Raw genomic sequence first — 17,207 nt, forward strand, 5'->3', positions numbered from 1 at the left:
TTTTCAGGCATCTGCCCGATCTCGCTTCTTTTTTTTTTTTTGAGACTAATGTGTGTATTTTGATAAATTAAGTATACAATGTAAGAATAGAATAAATATTTAAAAAAATATTCGTTCAAAAAAAAAATTTTTTTCGAAGATCAAAAAAATACAAGCCACGGAAAAAGTTACGAGTTTTGACCCGGAACTTATTGACACCCCTAATATGTTCTGTTAAATTTGTATCTATGTATGTGGGGGGGGGGGGGGGTTTATTTCCTGCGAAGGGAAGGAATTTTCTGAAGATACATAATTCATTGTTGTCTTCTGAACATCCCAGATCTTGTAAAAGTTGAAACTCATAAATCCCCAACGGAGCCTGGAACTGACTAGACTTGTTATAAAATTAATTGCTTGGATGAACGTATCCATTTTTAAGTTTGAAATTTCAAGAAAAGATTAACAATGGAATCATTGATTAAGTTTTCGTCAGTTAAAAATCAATTGAGAGCACAATTTTTAGTAATATTTGTCTTTGATTTTTTGAAGAGAACACGTTTCCGGAGTGGAGGAAGACAGAGAATAATGGCCAATGGATCAAAAAATGGAAATGCTGAAAGTGCCAATACTTCAAGATAGTTAAATCCTCTGTAATATTTAAATTATAGCCAAATGAATCCGGATATCTTGATTTACCTTCCAAGATTAATGTTGAAAATTGGACTGAACCAACAAAGAATACATGGGGAAAAAATGACAAAAATCGGTATAATTGTCTGGACAATTAAAGCTTTAAGAAGAGCTTTTTGAATGGTTGTTGTGGTTTTACTCATATGTAACGTGTTTTCGGTCAGTTTGCTCATTGTCTAAATAATCAGAATTGAATTAAATTACTTCAGGATTTAACTAACCAAAAAGCCGAAGATTGCATATAAATCAATAGAAAATAATGAAATTCCTGCAACTGCTATCCAAGATCTTATGATAACGTCGTCTGATGCTTCCTAGAAACAAGATAATTGGTTCAATCTGTTGTGGTATGAAGCAGGGGTGTGCGGCAAATCTCAAAATTTGCCGAGCTCGGCAAATTCGGCAAATTCGGCAAATTTGCCGTGCTTAACAAACTCGGAAAAATTATATATTTTTTGATATTTTTTGGAGCATCAAAACTACTGAATTCTTAACACACCTCTGGTTTCTGAACAAGTTAGGTGTAGTGTGTCTGCTTAAACATCAAAATAACTCAATTTGTTGTCATTTTACTAAATTTTTGGCGAAAAAATCAACAGTTTTAGTCAAAATTGTACTGTCAAATTTTTGACGTGTGCGGCAAATTTCGAAATTTGCCGAGCTCGGCAAATTCGGCAAATCTACTTTTTTGAAATTTGCCGTGCTCGGCAAATTCGGCAAATTCGGCAAATTTGCCGCACACCCCTGGTGTGTATGTCCTGGAAGTTTTGACGATTTTCAGTTTTTGGGAAAATTGATCTTAGAAAGAACTATGAAGAGCAAAGGAAGAAGTTGTGAAAAAAAGACATTACTATTGGTACGACTATGGTCACAATGGAGTAGAATATGTTGAATAGTGCAAAAAATAGCAGAAGATATCGATAATGGCCAAACTTGTTTGATTTTTCCGTAAACAGCAAATACACAAAAATTGGATTTATTATAAATGCAAAGGAAGCAAAGATTTTTGGAATATAGTGATGAGCCCAGTTTATGTACATTTTGATGATGGAATGAAATGAGAAATGATGATGTGAAAACAATACACCTATAGTTTTTAGTTTTCTGTTTTAAAATCATGTGAGCTGACCCTAGAGATTTAAATATAAACTAGAATTCTACCGGAGGCCGAGGTTGGCAAGAACACAAGAGTCCTGAAGTTGGAAAATAAGTTTGATTAATTTCGGAACTTTATTTCATTTTGCCATTCCAATTTGTTCTCATCATTGACTCATTTGAATGATTATGAGCTGCAAATATCTAAATGTAAATTGATTCTTGAACAGTAAGTCAACCAACTTTGACACTTTCTGCCCGAAAAATGGTAAAACTAAAGCAAATAGTTAGGCAGTAGTATAAAAAGGTCTGTTCTCCTTTGTTCAAATTAAGAACTCGTCTATTCTTCTGATTATTTTAAAAATGAACGCTAAATTGTAAGTAGTTTTCAATAATTTTATAACTTTCAATGCAACCAATTTTCAGCCTTCTCTGTGTATTGGCTTTTGCCATGTGCTCAATTGTTCAAGAAACAAGTGCTCAATACTATGGTTACTCTTCATATTACCCAACATACTATGGAGGATATGGTCCCGGAGCATATAATGGATACTATGGTGGAGCTTATGGATACGGGGAATATGGATATTATGGAAAGAGAGAAGCTGGATTTGGCCCAACTCAGCAAACCAAATAATTCTGTGTTTCTCTATCTTTCAACCACAATAAATGGATAAACAACATTTTTAGTTTGCTTCTTAAATGAAAATTTATAATAGTTTGAGTACGAAACCGTAAAAGGTCACAAATCTGAACATTTTTTGACTGATCAACAGCGAGAACCACCTGCTTAATGGAATATAAATCTATAATTTTTGAGAAATATTTGCATATATTATATAGGTTCAACAGAAAATTAACAACAGAGGAGCTTTTCGAACAAAGAAAAGAGTCGATCTGAATTTTTTCAGTAAAAGTCTTTGCCACTTTCGAAGTCAAAAAATCACAGAACTTGCGTAAAATCCTAACTTTTTGCAGCTATTCAATTCGACGAAAATATGCCTAGCTATTTAATCTACTTTTTTAAATGACATGGGTTTGTAAAAGTTTGCTCACACACTCACAGAGCGTCTTTAGCTACGTGGCCTAAAAAATGTAAAAGCTCGGCCAACAATTTATTTTTGATTTGTCAAGTTAGATCTTTCTGAAACTTGCCAGCAATGACCTTGAAAGGGGCTTCTTTACTTAAAATGAGAACAATTTCGAGGAAATAATCTTTATTTATTGTATAAGGGTGACCGAGGGTTTTCATATCATGACGTGATAAAATCGCTCCGTTCTGCTGAAATTCAAAAATCGTCCCGCTGGCATTCACATCAAAAATTCTGATACCAAAAAAAAACAGGAGAGCAGGTGAAAATCAAAGATTGTCTTTATTCTTCATAAAGTTTTTCTTGTTCATTATTCAACCCAAGACATGATTTTAAAATTGGAGAAAACTCCAACGGATTCTTCTTATTTCTGGTTACCTGTTTATCTTTACAATGAACCCGATATTGTGAGAATTATAGTTTCAATAACTGAACTTATTTTTTATTTTTTCGCTTTTTATATTAACAGCGTTTGCCTCAAAGTGTACCTCAAAATACAATTGTTTCATTATAATTTTATAATTTTATCAATTCCAATGTTTGGACTTTGGTACGAGGCTATTATTGGGAAAATGATTGTAATGCTGTATAATTTAAAAATATTGAAAGTTATCGATCATGAAATATATTTTTTTGCTTTATATACAGCTGATACTGAAAAAATGTTAGTTGTCAAATCTATCAATGGACTTGAAATGTTGATTTTGTCTGGTTTTATTCAGTGGCATTACATATTTTCAATGCTTTTTGGTATTCTTGCAATTTGTATTGAAAGAATATTTGCTTCAATGTTGATAGAGTAAGTTTCAAGTATTAAATTGTAAATTAATGTACTCTATAATTATAACAAGTAATTAACATAATTCTAAAACGTTTTTAATAATTTCACACACGGAAAAGCGTTAATTTGTCAGAAAAAGAGATTTGAAACTAATTTTTCAGCAATTACGAAAAAAGTACACAAATTTGGATTCCTGTTGTACTCATTGCAATAACACAATTTTTTTCAATTACTGTTGCATTGGGAAATCTTTTTGAAATAATTGGAATACTCGCATTCAATGGTTTTTGGATATTCACTGGAGCAATATCAGTAATTGTAAGTTGATAGTGAGTAATTTTTGACGTTGGAAAGTTTGAATACTTTTTGCTAAAAAAACTGCATTCGTGTATTTTAAAAATTGTCTTCTACAATAGTTTGATGGTATTTTTTAAAAGAGAAGAAAATAAAATAAAAAAAGATTGAGTAGATAACATTTCAACAAATTCTGGCTACTATTTCCAGCTTCATCTTGTCATCAAGAAAATAAATAACGACTGGCAATGTGAAATGGAAAGCCCGAGACGAAAAAAGTTCTTCACTATTTCCCAAAGATTTCAAGTGAAGGAGAATTTACGTGCTCTACGAGTAAATTCAAATTTCATTTTTGAAATCAGTTATAATCTTCTTTTCAGGTTGGCAGGAGATTGGTTATATCAGTTATTGTGACTGTAGTTGTTTGTGGTGTTGGGATTATTGCGCTCATTCTTGAAGTGGTTCCACCATTTTTATGTCATTTTGTTGAAAACTGCATTTACCTGTGAGATTTTTATATTACAATACATCCACCTTTAATTTTTTCAGAAATCCATTCCTTATATGCACAGTCACAATGTACAGCACTCATGCGTGGAGAAATGAATTTACAAAATATTTTCCGTGTTGTCGGTATTTTGGAATTGCCAAAAAAGTGAAGATAGCAACAGTTCTGTCAATCGCGGATTCAAGAAAGAATACTGAAATTGAAACTCAAACTTACTTCAAAATGCTCAATGACTCTTGGGTTTAAATGTTAATCAATATTTATTCTTTTAATTTTTCCAGCGATTCATCAAAGTGTAAATGAAAGTAGAAATACACTTGTTTAATGAATACCAATTTTAAAGAACAATTAAACACGAATATAATTTTGTGATTTTATTTGTTGCGAGCACTGTACTGTACTTCATATCATAACAGATGGGTGCACACCAAAGTTATATAAATGTATTCACCGGCGACAAAAAACATGTAAACTTCACTACACCATCCATCAATTTCATGTTTGGTTGACAAGTAAACAACCAAAAAAAAACTATAAAAAGCTCCCTTCTAAAATGTCAATAAAGGACACTTTTTCCCGTCACCTTATTTTTCTCCTTTGTCTTCCCAAGCCGACTAAACAGGAACAATTTGCATAAATGGTGCTTTTGAAGAAGTACTTGAAACATCAAACAACAACTCAGATGACTTCATTTTCAGAGTTATGAAATAAAGAATTTTTGTGAATGATTGGGTCATGATGAGAATGATACAAGAATGCAATCATTCAAACTAGAAAAAAAACGAAAAGAGTACGGGAGACAATAAAAAAAATTTAAGAGCCGGTTGGAATCAGAGCACACATTTCAACGTGATGGTAAGTTAATCTGAAAATTGAAATTATTTTATCTTAAAAAGTATAACAATACGAACAAACAATACAATTTCAAACTTACCACAAGCACAAAATACAGAAATTCCTCCTTTGCTGGTTGATATTGTTCTATTTATTTTTATTGTTCCTCTTGTCCATCAAAGATACGTGCACGTTTACCCCGAAGTCCTTTCAAAGACATCATTGGCACTCGTTTGTGATAAGTTGGATCCCTCTTTCCGCGTAAACCACGAAGGCCCGGGAATGCGTAAGCTTCACCTTCAGAAGCTGATGATGGTCCACTTCGTTTGTATTGAGAAGGCCAGTATACTTGTGCCTGTAATTTGGATACTATACAGTTTATTACTGCTTCACTAGATTTACTTTTTGACTTTACGCGTGCGCTAAAAGTTTACTATTAAAAGTTGGCAAGGAGAAGAAATGCTAAAAACATCACCTCCGAAGTTAATTTTACTTTGAAAATGTTCAAATAAGTTATGTTATCTGATAAATTTCTGATCCGGAAGTAAAAATGAAATCATTTTTATTCTTATTTGTTGCAATAAGGTTCAGAAGAAAACGTAAATAGGAAAACGTTTTTGTCAAATCATATTTTTAGAGTTTTTTTAATAAAAAGAATCAACAAGTAATGAATTACATTGCATGTAATTTTTCATAATATTGAATTCTTGCTGCATTTTTTCAAAAATTTTCAATTTCCTATATTGACGAAGGTTTTTCTAGACCTCCCTCATTCCCGAAAAAGCTCCAAACCGCCCCCAAATCCTAAAGTGCTTCAAAGCAGAAAAACGAAATTTATACATTTCACAATTGGAGCGTAAACCGGGTTGAAGGAAATTTCCGGTTCCGCTTGTGTGCACCTACAAAAGTCAGTAGCACTTTATCTAATTTTTTGGTCCCTCAGGAGAATATCAAGAAGCAAATACAATAAATAGGAGGAGAATGGAAAATCAAATCTTTCAACTTATTGAATATTATTGAAGGTGGTGTCTGGGAGTATGAATTAAAAAAGTTAGACTTTAAGTTATTATAGAGTCATGAATAATTCATAATTTGATGTTTTCAATGCTTGAATGCAAAATTGAAGTTTTGATAGTTTAGGAAAACATGCAATGAACAATGCAATAAACAAATTACAATGCAATTATACTTATATAGTATTGATAATTGAAATTTTAATTAAACTCTCTCTGCAAACTGGTCCTATATTTTATTTATTTTATTTCAAAGAGGTCAGAAATTCAACTGACGAATTGAAAGAAACCCTTCAAAATAATCACGTTTTATGACTAACAGGATGTTTTTTTCAGACATGTAGACCATTAAGATAAAATAAGGAAATGAAGAAAAAGGAAATTAGGGAAACCCGGCAGTGTGAGACCTTTTTAAACAAAAGAACAAAGAATACTGATAATGTTTGTAATATGTGCTTTATGCCTAGGATGTCGATTTAATTGAACTACAAGGATTGGTTTGATTTTCATAATTTGCACTACATATTTACTTTATAGCCATTAGAAAATAAAATTTCATGGTACTCAATTTTCTGAGAAAAAAACGTTTGAATACACCTAACAAATTGACTGAGCCTGTAAAAATCTGACAAATTGAATTGCAGTTTTATTAAATTATTCACTTGTTATTTTCCAGAATCAGAGTTACAGACATTCTCAAAACAAAAAGAAAAGTTTAGTTAACTATTCGAGTTCTAGTATCTCCTAGGAGACTATTAAGTGAAAAGTTATGAATCACGTAATGTGCAAGCTTGCATTTGAGGTTTTAAATTTGATGAGCATTTTTTATTTAAATTTAACATTTTTGTTTTAATTTTTATGTTTCCACTTTTTGAAAAAAGTCAAATTATATATAAGTTGAATCAATTGAATTTCATATTGTAATGAAATAGGAAATATCTTAATTAGTGATATTTTCAATTTACATACTGCAAAATTTGCTATCATTCAGAAATCTATTTTCTAGCGTTTCTTTTGTGATTTTTTCTTTCAATGTTCCATTGATCACTTTTATATGATCTCTAAAAATATTTTAAGTTATTAGACTTTCCTATGACTACATCGTTCAGCCATCGTCCATCATCGCCCGATTCGTTTCGGATTTGATAAATGCTTTTTCATTTTCAATGTACGCACTTTTTTTTCGAGAATATAAGAAAAAATAGAAAAGATTGAGTGTTTGTCGGCAAGTTTTTTTGCGAATGTTACAGTAAATCCCGAAGGACTTCTCAACTTCTAGGCCAAATCATTCAAATAACTTACATCGTCAAAGTGTGTTTCGAATTGTGCTGTGGTGATGTGTACGAACAATAACAGAAGAAGACCCATCACAGAACATTTGGAGATCATGACGGCAGATGAATGGAAGAAGGCGTCGGAGGAAAAGACGACGTCCACAAAAAGTGAGAAGTAGGAGAAGGAGACTCTATTCTTCATCAACATAGCCCCGCCCACTTTCTGCGAGCAGTTTTTTAGGGGCGAGGCTTAAAAAGGCCAGGAAGAACTTGGGATTACTTGAATGAAGGAGGTGAATGAAAGGCTAAAAGGTTTGATATCATAGCATTAATTATCATTTGTTGTTTCCGATGGGCACACTTCCTAATTTGATCTTTATACTGACGTCAAGGAACATACACAACAGTTACCTTCAAAATTTTTATCTAAGATTTAAGAATAATCTTTGTTTTTATAAAATCTCTTATAGTAGAGCTAAGGAAAATGTGTCTGTCAATGCTTTAAAGTGACCATCACAATTTGAAAAAACTAATATAAAAATGTGATAGTAACTTCTTAGTTATTTGAATTAAGATAATTTAATTGATGAGTTCTCTGAAACGGGCGCGCACTCGACAACACATCGCAACACCTCAACGTACAAGAAATTTCTTAACCAAGTTCAGTCAAATTTCGGCGGTTTTTGAAAGTGAATTTTTGGCCATACCCAACTTTAACCAACTTGGCCTTGATAAGTTGATTGAGAAGTTGCGGCAAACCGACGAGCACTTATGGATGGGGCATCCCCGCGAGAAAAACTATATTTATTTTTGTTTTTTTGAATGCCGATGATCTTTTAAATAATAAAATGTTACTTGGAATAAAAATAAAGGAAATTGGCACAATGATGATATAGAAATCCTGAAGAACTTGAACCGAAAAGAGAAAATGAAATATCTATCCTACTAAACTAAGAAATTACAACGATTTCCATGGTTGATAATAAGTAGTCACGCCATCCTGAATAGGTACCTGTCCTCTGCTTACCTGCTTGACTACCTTCGTATTTTCCGTATTTGATTGCGCTTTAGTGCTTTGGCAGTAGGTACTCGTAGGCACGAGGCAGGCACTAGAGTAGTAAGCAGGAAGGCAATGATGTGCCAACCTAAATTTTTTTACCACCGTACACCATTTTCAGACAGGAATTCAAAATTATTTAGTTCTCGTTCTGTTTTCATGGGTTTTATTTCCCTTTTTCGTTTGTTTTTTCTAAGGATTTGAATTTTTCCAATGTGTCTTAGCGAGCACTTAAAATTTTGAGAATGATTTGAGCACAGTGGTTGTTGATTGATTGCTTAATCCTTCGTATTCATTTTATTGTCTATGAATGAAAGTTGGTGTGTTTTCGGAATAGTTGAATTTTAGCTCACCTAGGTTTCATATTTGAAATTTGACATTTTTTGAAAGCTAAACACTGGAACCAGACTAAAAGGTTCAACGACCATAAATCTTTTTGCACTTTTAAAAAGGTATAAATGTTTTCATTTCCTGTCCTCACGTCATCTAGACTGCTGAACAAAAATATTTAGTTATCTTCATTTCTTGAAATTTATTTAAAATCCGGAAATTATTGAAAAGTTTTTTCGGAGACCTTGTAATTTTCAAGATGTTTGACAAATCTTTAGACAATATAAAGTTAGACTCACTTCCCCCGAAACATTAAAATTATGAGCAACTTTTAGAATTGGCTCAATTTTTGTTAATTCAGCAGTCCCAACGAATAACTGAAATTTTATGAGCCGTAATGTTCAGTGTGAAATTTGAAGAATTTATTTTATAAGAATCAAACCCTGCATTTCCATAGACCAATACAGAGAGAATGATATCATTACTAATAACGAAGCCAATAAAATACTGTTCATCTTTTTGAAAATATTTTGTTTTATGTTAAGCACTTTCAGTAATCAAAATTCAGTCTCAAACTATGATAAAACCAAAAACAACACAGCACTGATTGATTTCACTAAATGAATATTTTCAAGGAAAAACGGCAACGACGGAATGTCAAAAGCGGAAATATTAATTCTAATTCACTGCTATTTTTTTAACTAAGAATATTGGATTAACTTTATTTGATTTTATTATACTTTGAGATTACACTGACTTTTACTGAAATGACTCATCAAAACACAGCAACTGTTGTCTAATACATTCCCGAGTAATGTGTCCCTGTGAGTACCCAATGATCTTTTGAGAAAATGGTTGATGGGCGGAGAGGAAAAAAACATAATAAAACAGACAAACCGAGACTCCGATTTTTCGTACATTAAATTCAATTTTGATAAGACTTATTGTCCATCTATGATAAGAGCCCAGTCGTCAACATCGCTCAAAAACTTCCAAAACTTCAAAAGCATTATTATTTTCCTTCTCGTTGATTTCTTGCCTTATAAATTCAATTTTCTAATTTTCACTGTTTCAGGGATGAACAAGTTGTTCGTCTTACTGATTGCCCTTCTCGGGCTTACCGCAGCCATGCGTGATCAGTCGATTGCAGTAAAGGGACGCCTTCTGTGTGGGAATGGACCAGCAGCCAATGTTCGTGTCAAGTTATGGGAAGAGGATACTGGTAAGGCATTTTTAATCGTTTTCCTTAATGTACGACAATTGTGGTTTTTCTTGAAAGTGCTATCAAACTATCCAAAGTTACTTGTTGATTGACTCTTTCAGTATCAAAATTTAGTTAGAGAAGAACCATTCCGTCGAATATTTTATGGTCAATCAATTCTATTTCAGGACCAGACCCGGATGATCTCCTTGACCAAGGTTATACCGATGCTAATGGTGAATTTAGTCTTCAAGGAGGTACTGCTGAGTTGACTCCAATTGATCCAGTATTCAAAGTGTACCACAAATGTGATGATTCGAAGCTCAAGGTGGGTGTTTGAAGTTTTTGAGCAAAAATAACTTTGAATGTTGTTGCAGCCAGGTGCTCGCAAGGTCAAACTCGCACTTCCGAAAAGCTACATCACTAGCGGAAAAGTGGCCAAGAAAACGTTTGACATCGGTGAGTGAAAGTGTCAGAAAGCAATATGGTTGAGTGATTTCACATGCGTCATTCACTTTCTTCAGGAGTGCTCAACCTCGAAACAGTTTTTGCTAAGGAAGAGCGTGAGCTTCTTGTATCCAGACGTCGCCGAGGGGGTTTCAATGCCGATTATATGGATCCAGATAACTCTGAGAAGGATCAAAGCAAAAGCAGTGAAGAATCAGAAGATAAAGAAAAGACTGTGGAAACTTTCTAGACATTAATCATTTTCTCAATACTGCACACAAGGGTTTCAGATAATATCTGAAAATCATTGGGCTTCATTTATTTTCTTTAACTGAAAACAATATGATATTATGATAATAAAATTATTGTTTTATAAAAGTGGATAAGATTATTATAATAGAAAGATAGATAACATTGTATTTGCAAGCTGGATGGGGGTTATTGCTTTTGAATATTTCTATGAAAAGTACATTTCGAAAACTGTAAAAGGAATTTGTGAATCGTTAGCCAATGTATTTTTAACCAAGTTCAACGACTACAAAAATGAAACATACATTTTTATTGGAAAATTAATAATGATATTTTTATTGAATTTAAGATACAGATTTCAATTTGAACTTATTGCAGTATCCTATGCATTTCATGACAAGTCCTCGCATGCAGATTTCACACTTCACGCAACCTCCTCTTTCTTCCCGAAACATTGTATTTCTGTGAAATTGTCATATCCCCTTTCACCTACCAATATCCTTTCAATTGTCTTTCTGTCACCATATTCTCTCAATTACCTTTCTTTCTCCGCTCATCGCTCAACTTTCTCTTACTGTTCGTTTCCAACGGGTAATTAGAGTCCACGAGACAGCGATGCGATTCCAGTTTGTCCACTTTCTTATAGGTCACCGATCTTTTGTCCGGCCAGCTTCAGCTAATATTCTACTACCTCTCTCATACCAGCTACTTGGGTATGGATCTTTTAAATGTGAAATGGATATTATTGTTATTGTTTCTGATATATCCAGGTACTTTTGTGAATTAATATAAACCGTAATCTTTCTTTTATTCTTGCATTTCCAATTGATCTACTTTGACAGTTCTCGGTTGAATATTTTCTTTAATTTTATCAAATATTTTCCACAGAAAAAATATTCTCAAAATGACGTAGAGCCATGGTATGCAAGACTAAAAATTCGTAGCATAAATGACCATCATAGTTTTTTTTTTTCAGTTTACACTGAAATCTCATCCTCTTCTGACTTGAATTGTGACTTTACGACAACTTGTCGTTGGAGAAACTCATCCGATGTTGGTGGACATTTTGAAACGACTTCGCTTCTTGAAGCCGATGCTCAAAACCGAATAATGCCCATTGATGAAAATAATCGTAAGTCTTCATACTTTCTCATGATATTTGTCTTCTAGAAAAGATTACCTTCTAAGAATTGTCATTCATTGCAAAAAATTGAGCTCAAGAATTAGATATTAATGAATTACACGAAAGTCTTCCTTTACTAATTCTGATTTTACTTCTTTTTTTTAAAAAGTGATTTCTCATCAGGATCATAAAATTAACATTGGCAATTAAGACAATTTCAGCGAAACCATTTGCATTTACTGCGGGATTGATGGGACGAATGATGGCTCTTCTCGTTTCCGAGGTATATTTTGTGATATATTTTCCAAAAAGCTATAGCGTTTTAGGTAATAACCTGTCAACTTGGAGGTGCAAGTTTAAAATACTGGTATTACAAAACTGGTTTGGATTCACAACTAGAAGTTTGTATCCGTCAGCCTCCAGGAAATAAAGACTTGAGCCAGATGAGGTGAGAACCAATTGTTTTACTTTTAATTTGAAATAACTCCGAAGTTTCATCAGTTCTGTGCACTATAAACTTTGTATTGGATTCAAAATATGTAATAGACTAGATCATTTTTTGTTTGTTTTCTTGGTTTTCTGTCATGTGCTATCACAAATTTCGTTATTTTTTGTTGGAGTATTTACCAAAAAGTATCTTTTCTATTTGATTGAACTGAATCTAAAAATAAAGTAGACAGTGCTAATAATAAGTGTTAAAATATCTTCATCTTTTGATCATTGCAACAGTTCACCTAAAGAACAGCGTATAGCAGATTAGTAAATTATTAGTAGCTAGTAGTAGTTAGTAGTAAATCAGTAGTAAAATAGTAAGTATAGTAACTATAGTAAAAAGTATAGTAAATTGATAATATTTTACGGTTAATTCATAATTATTTAGATGCTACGATGGAGTTTCCACCTTTGGGAAACAATGGATATTCCGTGCCGTTGAACTTCCCCCAATTGCTCAACCCTTCGAAATTGTTTTCAAAACTATATATTCTCCACCAAGCTCGGTCATTGCTCTGGATAATATTGTATTCGAGGCAACACTTTGCGGTTAGTATCTGAATGTTTAATTTATTGATTTTTCTGTTGCCCACTATTTAGGGTACGGTCGTAATCGACGTGAAATTCGACGAATTGGTTACCACGATTGGCAATCTTACCGATCTTCTAATTTATACAACGGAGAGTTGATGCTAATTGTCGCTCAGGATGGTGCAGATAAATTGAATACTTCAATTGCTAGTAGTACTTCAACAACTACAACTACAACTGATATTCCCTTAGAACTTGAAGCTAAGATATCAATTTTGAGTAGTACAACTGCCCCAACTACTACAGCACAAGTTTTAACTACTACAACAAGTAGCGAACCAAGTACAACAACGACTCCGCCGACAACTACACAAACTTCATCTTCTAATCAAACTTCGACAATATCAAATGAGCAGCAATTTGCTAATTTTGTCAATTTCTTGAAGCAAACAGCTCCAGTTATTCCGTATATCCCAACTCTAGTTAGATCTTTAACTGCATTGGATCCGAGATCTTCTCCATCTGAGAATATTTTACCGCCTGGGACACTACCATCAAATCCAGCTCCAATTGATGTGAGAAGAAGTCCAGTGGCTTCTTCTCATTTCTACAACACCAATCAACCAACATTAGTCACTGATAATGATCAAGAAAACCAGAAAACGTTAGTAGATCTTGCCAAAAAGTTCGGATTATGGGAAGAAAGCTCGCCATATTTGACTACAACTCACCCTCCTATTGCTCGAAATACAGACAACACAAATAGTTTTGGGCTACCAAACAAGTTCCCAGAAGGATCAATATATCCCCCCAACTTGATGAATAAGAAGAAAATAAATATTAATCCGATTAAAAAGATTCCGTCATCAACACCATCTACACCTGTTGAAAATATCGAAGAATATCACAAGAATCTTTTCAAAGTAAGCACAACAACTCCATCCACCCTACCTCCATCATCCACCGAACTGATAATTTTCAAACAACCATCTTCTGGTGAAGCAGAGGTAGCAGGAAAGTTAGCTGATATAGCTAAACTCTTACCATCTGGAGCTGTACAAGATCTGACATCATTGAGAAATATTCCAGATTTAGATGGATTGACTAAAGGAATGGATTTGTCAGATATTCGAAAACCTGGTGGATTTGGTCGATTGAAAACGCAATTTATGGAGAGATTGATGAGAAGAACATTGGGATTGCCAATGGAAAATAATGATGTGAGGCTTCTGCCACCACCAATAGTTCCAATGAAAGTGACAAGAAAAATGATGGCTGAGATGATGAAAAGAAAAGCTGCAAGAAAGAGAATGAATTGATATTTACGAAACATTCCGTTTTTGATTTTTGATTTTTATCAATTATATTCATGACTTTTTGTTACGGGTATGAAGATTCTTCTCATGAACCTTCTCTTATGTTATTTATATGGTTTAATCCTTTGAGTATATCAAATCTTCTACTAATCCAAATTCCTATTTACTAACATTTGCAGAATCTACCAGTGGTGGAGCATCGGAAGGTGCTGGAGGAACATTCGATGAAGTTGGTCTTCCAGGAAGATCACCAACCCAGTTACTGGATTTCGATGGAAATGATGTGACAATCAATCAATTTGAGAGTGTATCAGTTCCTATTCCAACTCGAGCAGTTCATTATGGAGCCCCAACAAGCCAAAAAATTACGAATCCCATGAAAGATGAGAAGCGAAAAAGCAACGATTTAAGAGGTCCAAGGACTGGTCCAATGTTTGCTTCAATATGCTCAAATGTGGATTGTAATTTTGATGATAATGTAGGCACATAGTTGATTGAAATTAATGTCATTATTGTATTTCAGACATTGTGCAACTATTTGACAAGCTCAACAAATGTCAGCGCAGAAGATGGAAGCTTATTGAAAAAGTGGGCACTTTCCAATCGCAGTGTCTTGAACTCATTGACAGGAATTCCATCTGATCTTTCCAAAGGTTTCAGATCATTAGTATATTTAAAACTTTAATTTCATTCCAGGAGGATATTTTCTTTATGCCGGTGGAACAACAGCAACTCCTGGTGACACTTTTATTTTATCAACAAATCAACCAGTTACTATAACAGAACCGGCAAGAGTTGATTTCTTTGTCTATCAAGCAGGAATACGAGGACAATTCAGAGTTTGTATTGATGATAATGAAGATTGTCCAGTTGTTTTAGAAGGAAAGTGAGTAGGTTTTGAAGCCGTGATTTTAATAATGATCTACCTAACTGGAAAGAGCTTCCTCAAAAAAAGAGTCATAGATTCCATTTGAGCTGGGTCGTCTAAAGATTTACGCTCGGATATTTTTTCAAGTTCAGCTCAGAATTGAAAAAAAAATTGTCAAATTTTTTACGTACATTAGTAAATAGTCACGAAAAACGCGTAGGCTTTTGAATTCATACATATAGGCGTTCTTGTTTTCATGTAAAGTTTACATATTATAATGAAAAAAGAGTATTTCAATGCAGTATCAGTTTAATATTTACTGCAATTTTTCAGAGACATCGATGTGAACTCTCAAAAATGGAAGAATTATTACTTCGAACTCAATCCAGGACAACATGTTTTACATTTTGTAGTTGAAGGACTTTACAACAACTATGTCATTGGTTTGGACAATATTCAGCTTTTGAATCGATTTGGTACAAGTTCTTTGTCTTGTTGAACAAAATATTCATTGAAAATCCAAATAAATATTTAAACCTATATCAATAAAAAAAGACAGAATCCAAATAAAATACTCAAAAAGGAAGGGGGTGATTTGGTGCATGTAGGTGTTTGTTAGAGAGTTCAAAAACTCTCCCTTCTTGAAATACGAAAAAGCGAATAGGGGGTTGTTATGAGATGAATACAGTACTTATTAAACTACAAACAAGGGGGGTGTATAGACATTTAATCAGTAGAGAGTTTTGTTTATGCTGCACGTTTCTTTGCGGAAACCATGAACATTCCATTGATTTCATAAAGAACACATCCACGGTCATTCTCCTCAACGAAAAGATCAGCTTTAGCCAATGCATCGAGCATTACTTCTTTGGTTATGTAGAGACATGTGAATTTACGACCACCAAAGCTGCACCATGTCTCTTCAAAGATTCCACCATAAATGAGGTAGCCGCCAGGCTTCACTGCTCCAGCGGTGTTTTTGATTGAATTATAGTACTCGGAGAGAGTGTTGCAACAGTATTCGACACAGAAGATGGTAACTACTGCCTAGAAAAGTACAAAGCTTTTAACATAGGTAGAATTCTTTCAACTCACGTCAAACTGTCCATAGATGTCCTTTGGACAAACAACAGAGGGGTTTTGGAAAACGTCACAGTGGTAAATATCAACAATCTGTAAAATAGAATGTCACTTTTATTTCCAAACTAACGTTATTTTAAATCCTTTATATTTGAATTTTTGCTCCACTCTTATTTATCTGGTTGAATACCTTGTCTCTAGTTTCAGGTTCCACAGTTGACAGCTTATCCCAGGTTCTTCCTTCTCTCGTTAAAATCATTCTCAATGGGATTGTCCAGTCAAACTTGCTTTCATTGTTCACCCATCTGTATAACTCGTCGCGGTTTTGTGGCAAATAATCAGCCAGGTGGATCTGGAACATGTGACTCTTTATTTCTATCTTTCCTGTTTGTAATTTGATCACCCTTCCAACTCATCATCTTTCTCTTACCTCGTTCGCCGTTTCACGGAAGCATGCAGCCACGTGGATAGTCGGCCCGGCTCCGAAGTCCAACATCTTGTCTACTTTGCCGATGCGAGCGACGATGTTTGGCAGAAAAGTGAGGACCATCTGCATCGCCGGGTCGTCGACTTTAGTGTAAAAATCCTCGAGATAGGCGTTCGTCGAGAATTCGGTGAAAAAAGTGGTGCGATCCAGAAGCTTTTCCCCATCCAACTCGCGAACCACTTCGGTTGGGATGTTTTGAATGATCGGCAATGATTCGTTTGCCGCATTGGTCTGAATGTTCAATACTATTACACTGGAAACATTGAATGAGATTGTGATAGAAAGAGGAAAGATGTTGTTGATATTTTCTAACAATAAGGTTTACCTGGATTTCAATGTTCACCGTCATTATTGTAGTTGTAGAGACTTTGAAAGTATTCCTGAAAATCATCAATATATTTTTGTTCGAAAAATGTAATTGAAAAACAATGAGCGTCATGTAAAAATATGTTTAAACTTTATTATCT

At 33.8% G+C, this 17,207-nt stretch overlaps 6 protein-coding genes and 1 pseudogene across 8 annotated transcripts; 4 read left to right on the forward strand and 3 right to left on the reverse strand.

Moving 5' to 3' along the window:
- Positions 1–479: 479 nt before the first annotated feature.
- srj-34 lies at positions 480–1,788 on the reverse strand (annotated as a pseudogene). Its single transcript has one exon. A coding segment is annotated over exon 1 (1,309 nt).
- Positions 1,789–2,127: 339 nt separating this feature from the next.
- Positions 2,128–2,401, forward strand: fipr-12 (FIP (Fungus-Induced Protein) Related; the record flags this gene model as incomplete). The annotated part of the gene is made up of 2 exons (NM_001028942.1): positions 2,128–2,141; positions 2,191–2,401. The coding sequence occupies 2 exons, from the start codon at positions 2,128–2,130 to the stop codon at positions 2,399–2,401; spliced, it is 225 nt and encodes a 74-aa protein (NP_001024113.1).
- Positions 2,402–3,181: 780 nt separating this feature from the next.
- Positions 3,182–4,684, forward strand: sre-28 (Serpentine Receptor, class E (Epsilon); the record flags this gene model as incomplete). The annotated part of the gene is made up of 5 exons (NM_073159.1): positions 3,182–3,654; positions 3,798–3,954; positions 4,141–4,263; positions 4,311–4,435; positions 4,480–4,684. The coding sequence occupies 5 exons, from the start codon at positions 3,182–3,184 to the stop codon at positions 4,682–4,684; spliced, it is 1,083 nt and encodes a 360-aa protein (NP_505560.1).
- A 425-nt stretch (positions 4,685–5,109) lies between these two features.
- Positions 5,110–7,729, reverse strand: nlp-58 (Neuropeptide-Like Protein). The gene is made up of 3 exons (NM_001136435.3): positions 7,588–7,729; positions 5,373–5,627; positions 5,110–5,303 (listed from the first exon to the last, which is right to left on the reverse strand). The coding sequence occupies exons 1-2, from the start codon at positions 7,672–7,674 to the stop codon at positions 5,430–5,432; spliced, it is 285 nt and encodes a 94-aa protein (NP_001129907.2). The 5' UTR covers positions 7,675–7,729; the 3' UTR covers positions 5,110–5,303; positions 5,373–5,429.
- A 2,292-nt stretch (positions 7,730–10,021) lies between these two features.
- Positions 10,022–10,967, forward strand: ttr-46 (Transthyretin-like protein 46). The gene is made up of 4 exons (NM_073160.7): positions 10,022–10,168; positions 10,336–10,475; positions 10,525–10,606; positions 10,672–10,967. The coding sequence occupies exons 1-4, from the start codon at positions 10,024–10,026 to the stop codon at positions 10,842–10,844; spliced, it is 540 nt and encodes a 179-aa protein (NP_505561.1). The 5' UTR covers positions 10,022–10,023; the 3' UTR covers positions 10,845–10,967.
- Positions 10,968–11,487: 520 nt separating this feature from the next.
- mam-5 (MAM domain-containing protein) lies at positions 11,488–15,717 on the forward strand. Of its 2 annotated transcripts, NM_001269226.4 has the most exons (9): positions 11,488–11,613; positions 11,820–11,975; positions 12,188–12,249; positions 12,293–12,414; positions 12,847–13,007; positions 14,485–14,783; positions 14,829–14,958; positions 15,002–15,191; positions 15,507–15,717. In NM_001269226.4, exons 1-9 carry the CDS (start codon positions 11,559–11,561, stop codon positions 15,670–15,672), a joined length of 1,341 nt encoding a protein of 446 aa, NP_001256155.1. In that variant the 5' UTR covers positions 11,488–11,558; the 3' UTR covers positions 15,673–15,717. The 2 variants fall into 2 exon arrangements, with proteins under 2 accessions (NP_001256155.1, NP_001256156.1); NM_001269227.4 differs by lacking the exons at positions 14,485–14,783; positions 14,829–14,958; positions 15,002–15,191; positions 15,507–15,717 and adding an exon at positions 13,059–14,387 and having other exon boundaries at positions 11,501–11,613.
- Positions 15,668–17,120, reverse strand: anmt-3 (Nicotinamide N-methyltransferase-like). Its single transcript, NM_073162.9, has 5 exons — positions 17,066–17,120; positions 16,684–16,971; positions 16,444–16,605; positions 16,269–16,346; positions 15,668–16,220 (listed from the first exon to the last, which is right to left on the reverse strand). Exons 1-5 carry the CDS (start codon positions 17,087–17,089, stop codon positions 15,921–15,923), a joined length of 852 nt encoding a protein of 283 aa, NP_505563.1. The 5' UTR covers positions 17,090–17,120; the 3' UTR covers positions 15,668–15,920.
- Between the last annotated feature and the right edge of the window lie 87 nt (positions 17,121–17,207).

The sequence above is a fragment of the Caenorhabditis elegans genome, chromosome V (assembly GCF_000002985.6).
Source record: "Caenorhabditis elegans chromosome V".
Lineage (NCBI taxonomy): Eukaryota > Metazoa > Nematoda > Chromadorea > Rhabditida > Rhabditidae > Caenorhabditis > Caenorhabditis elegans.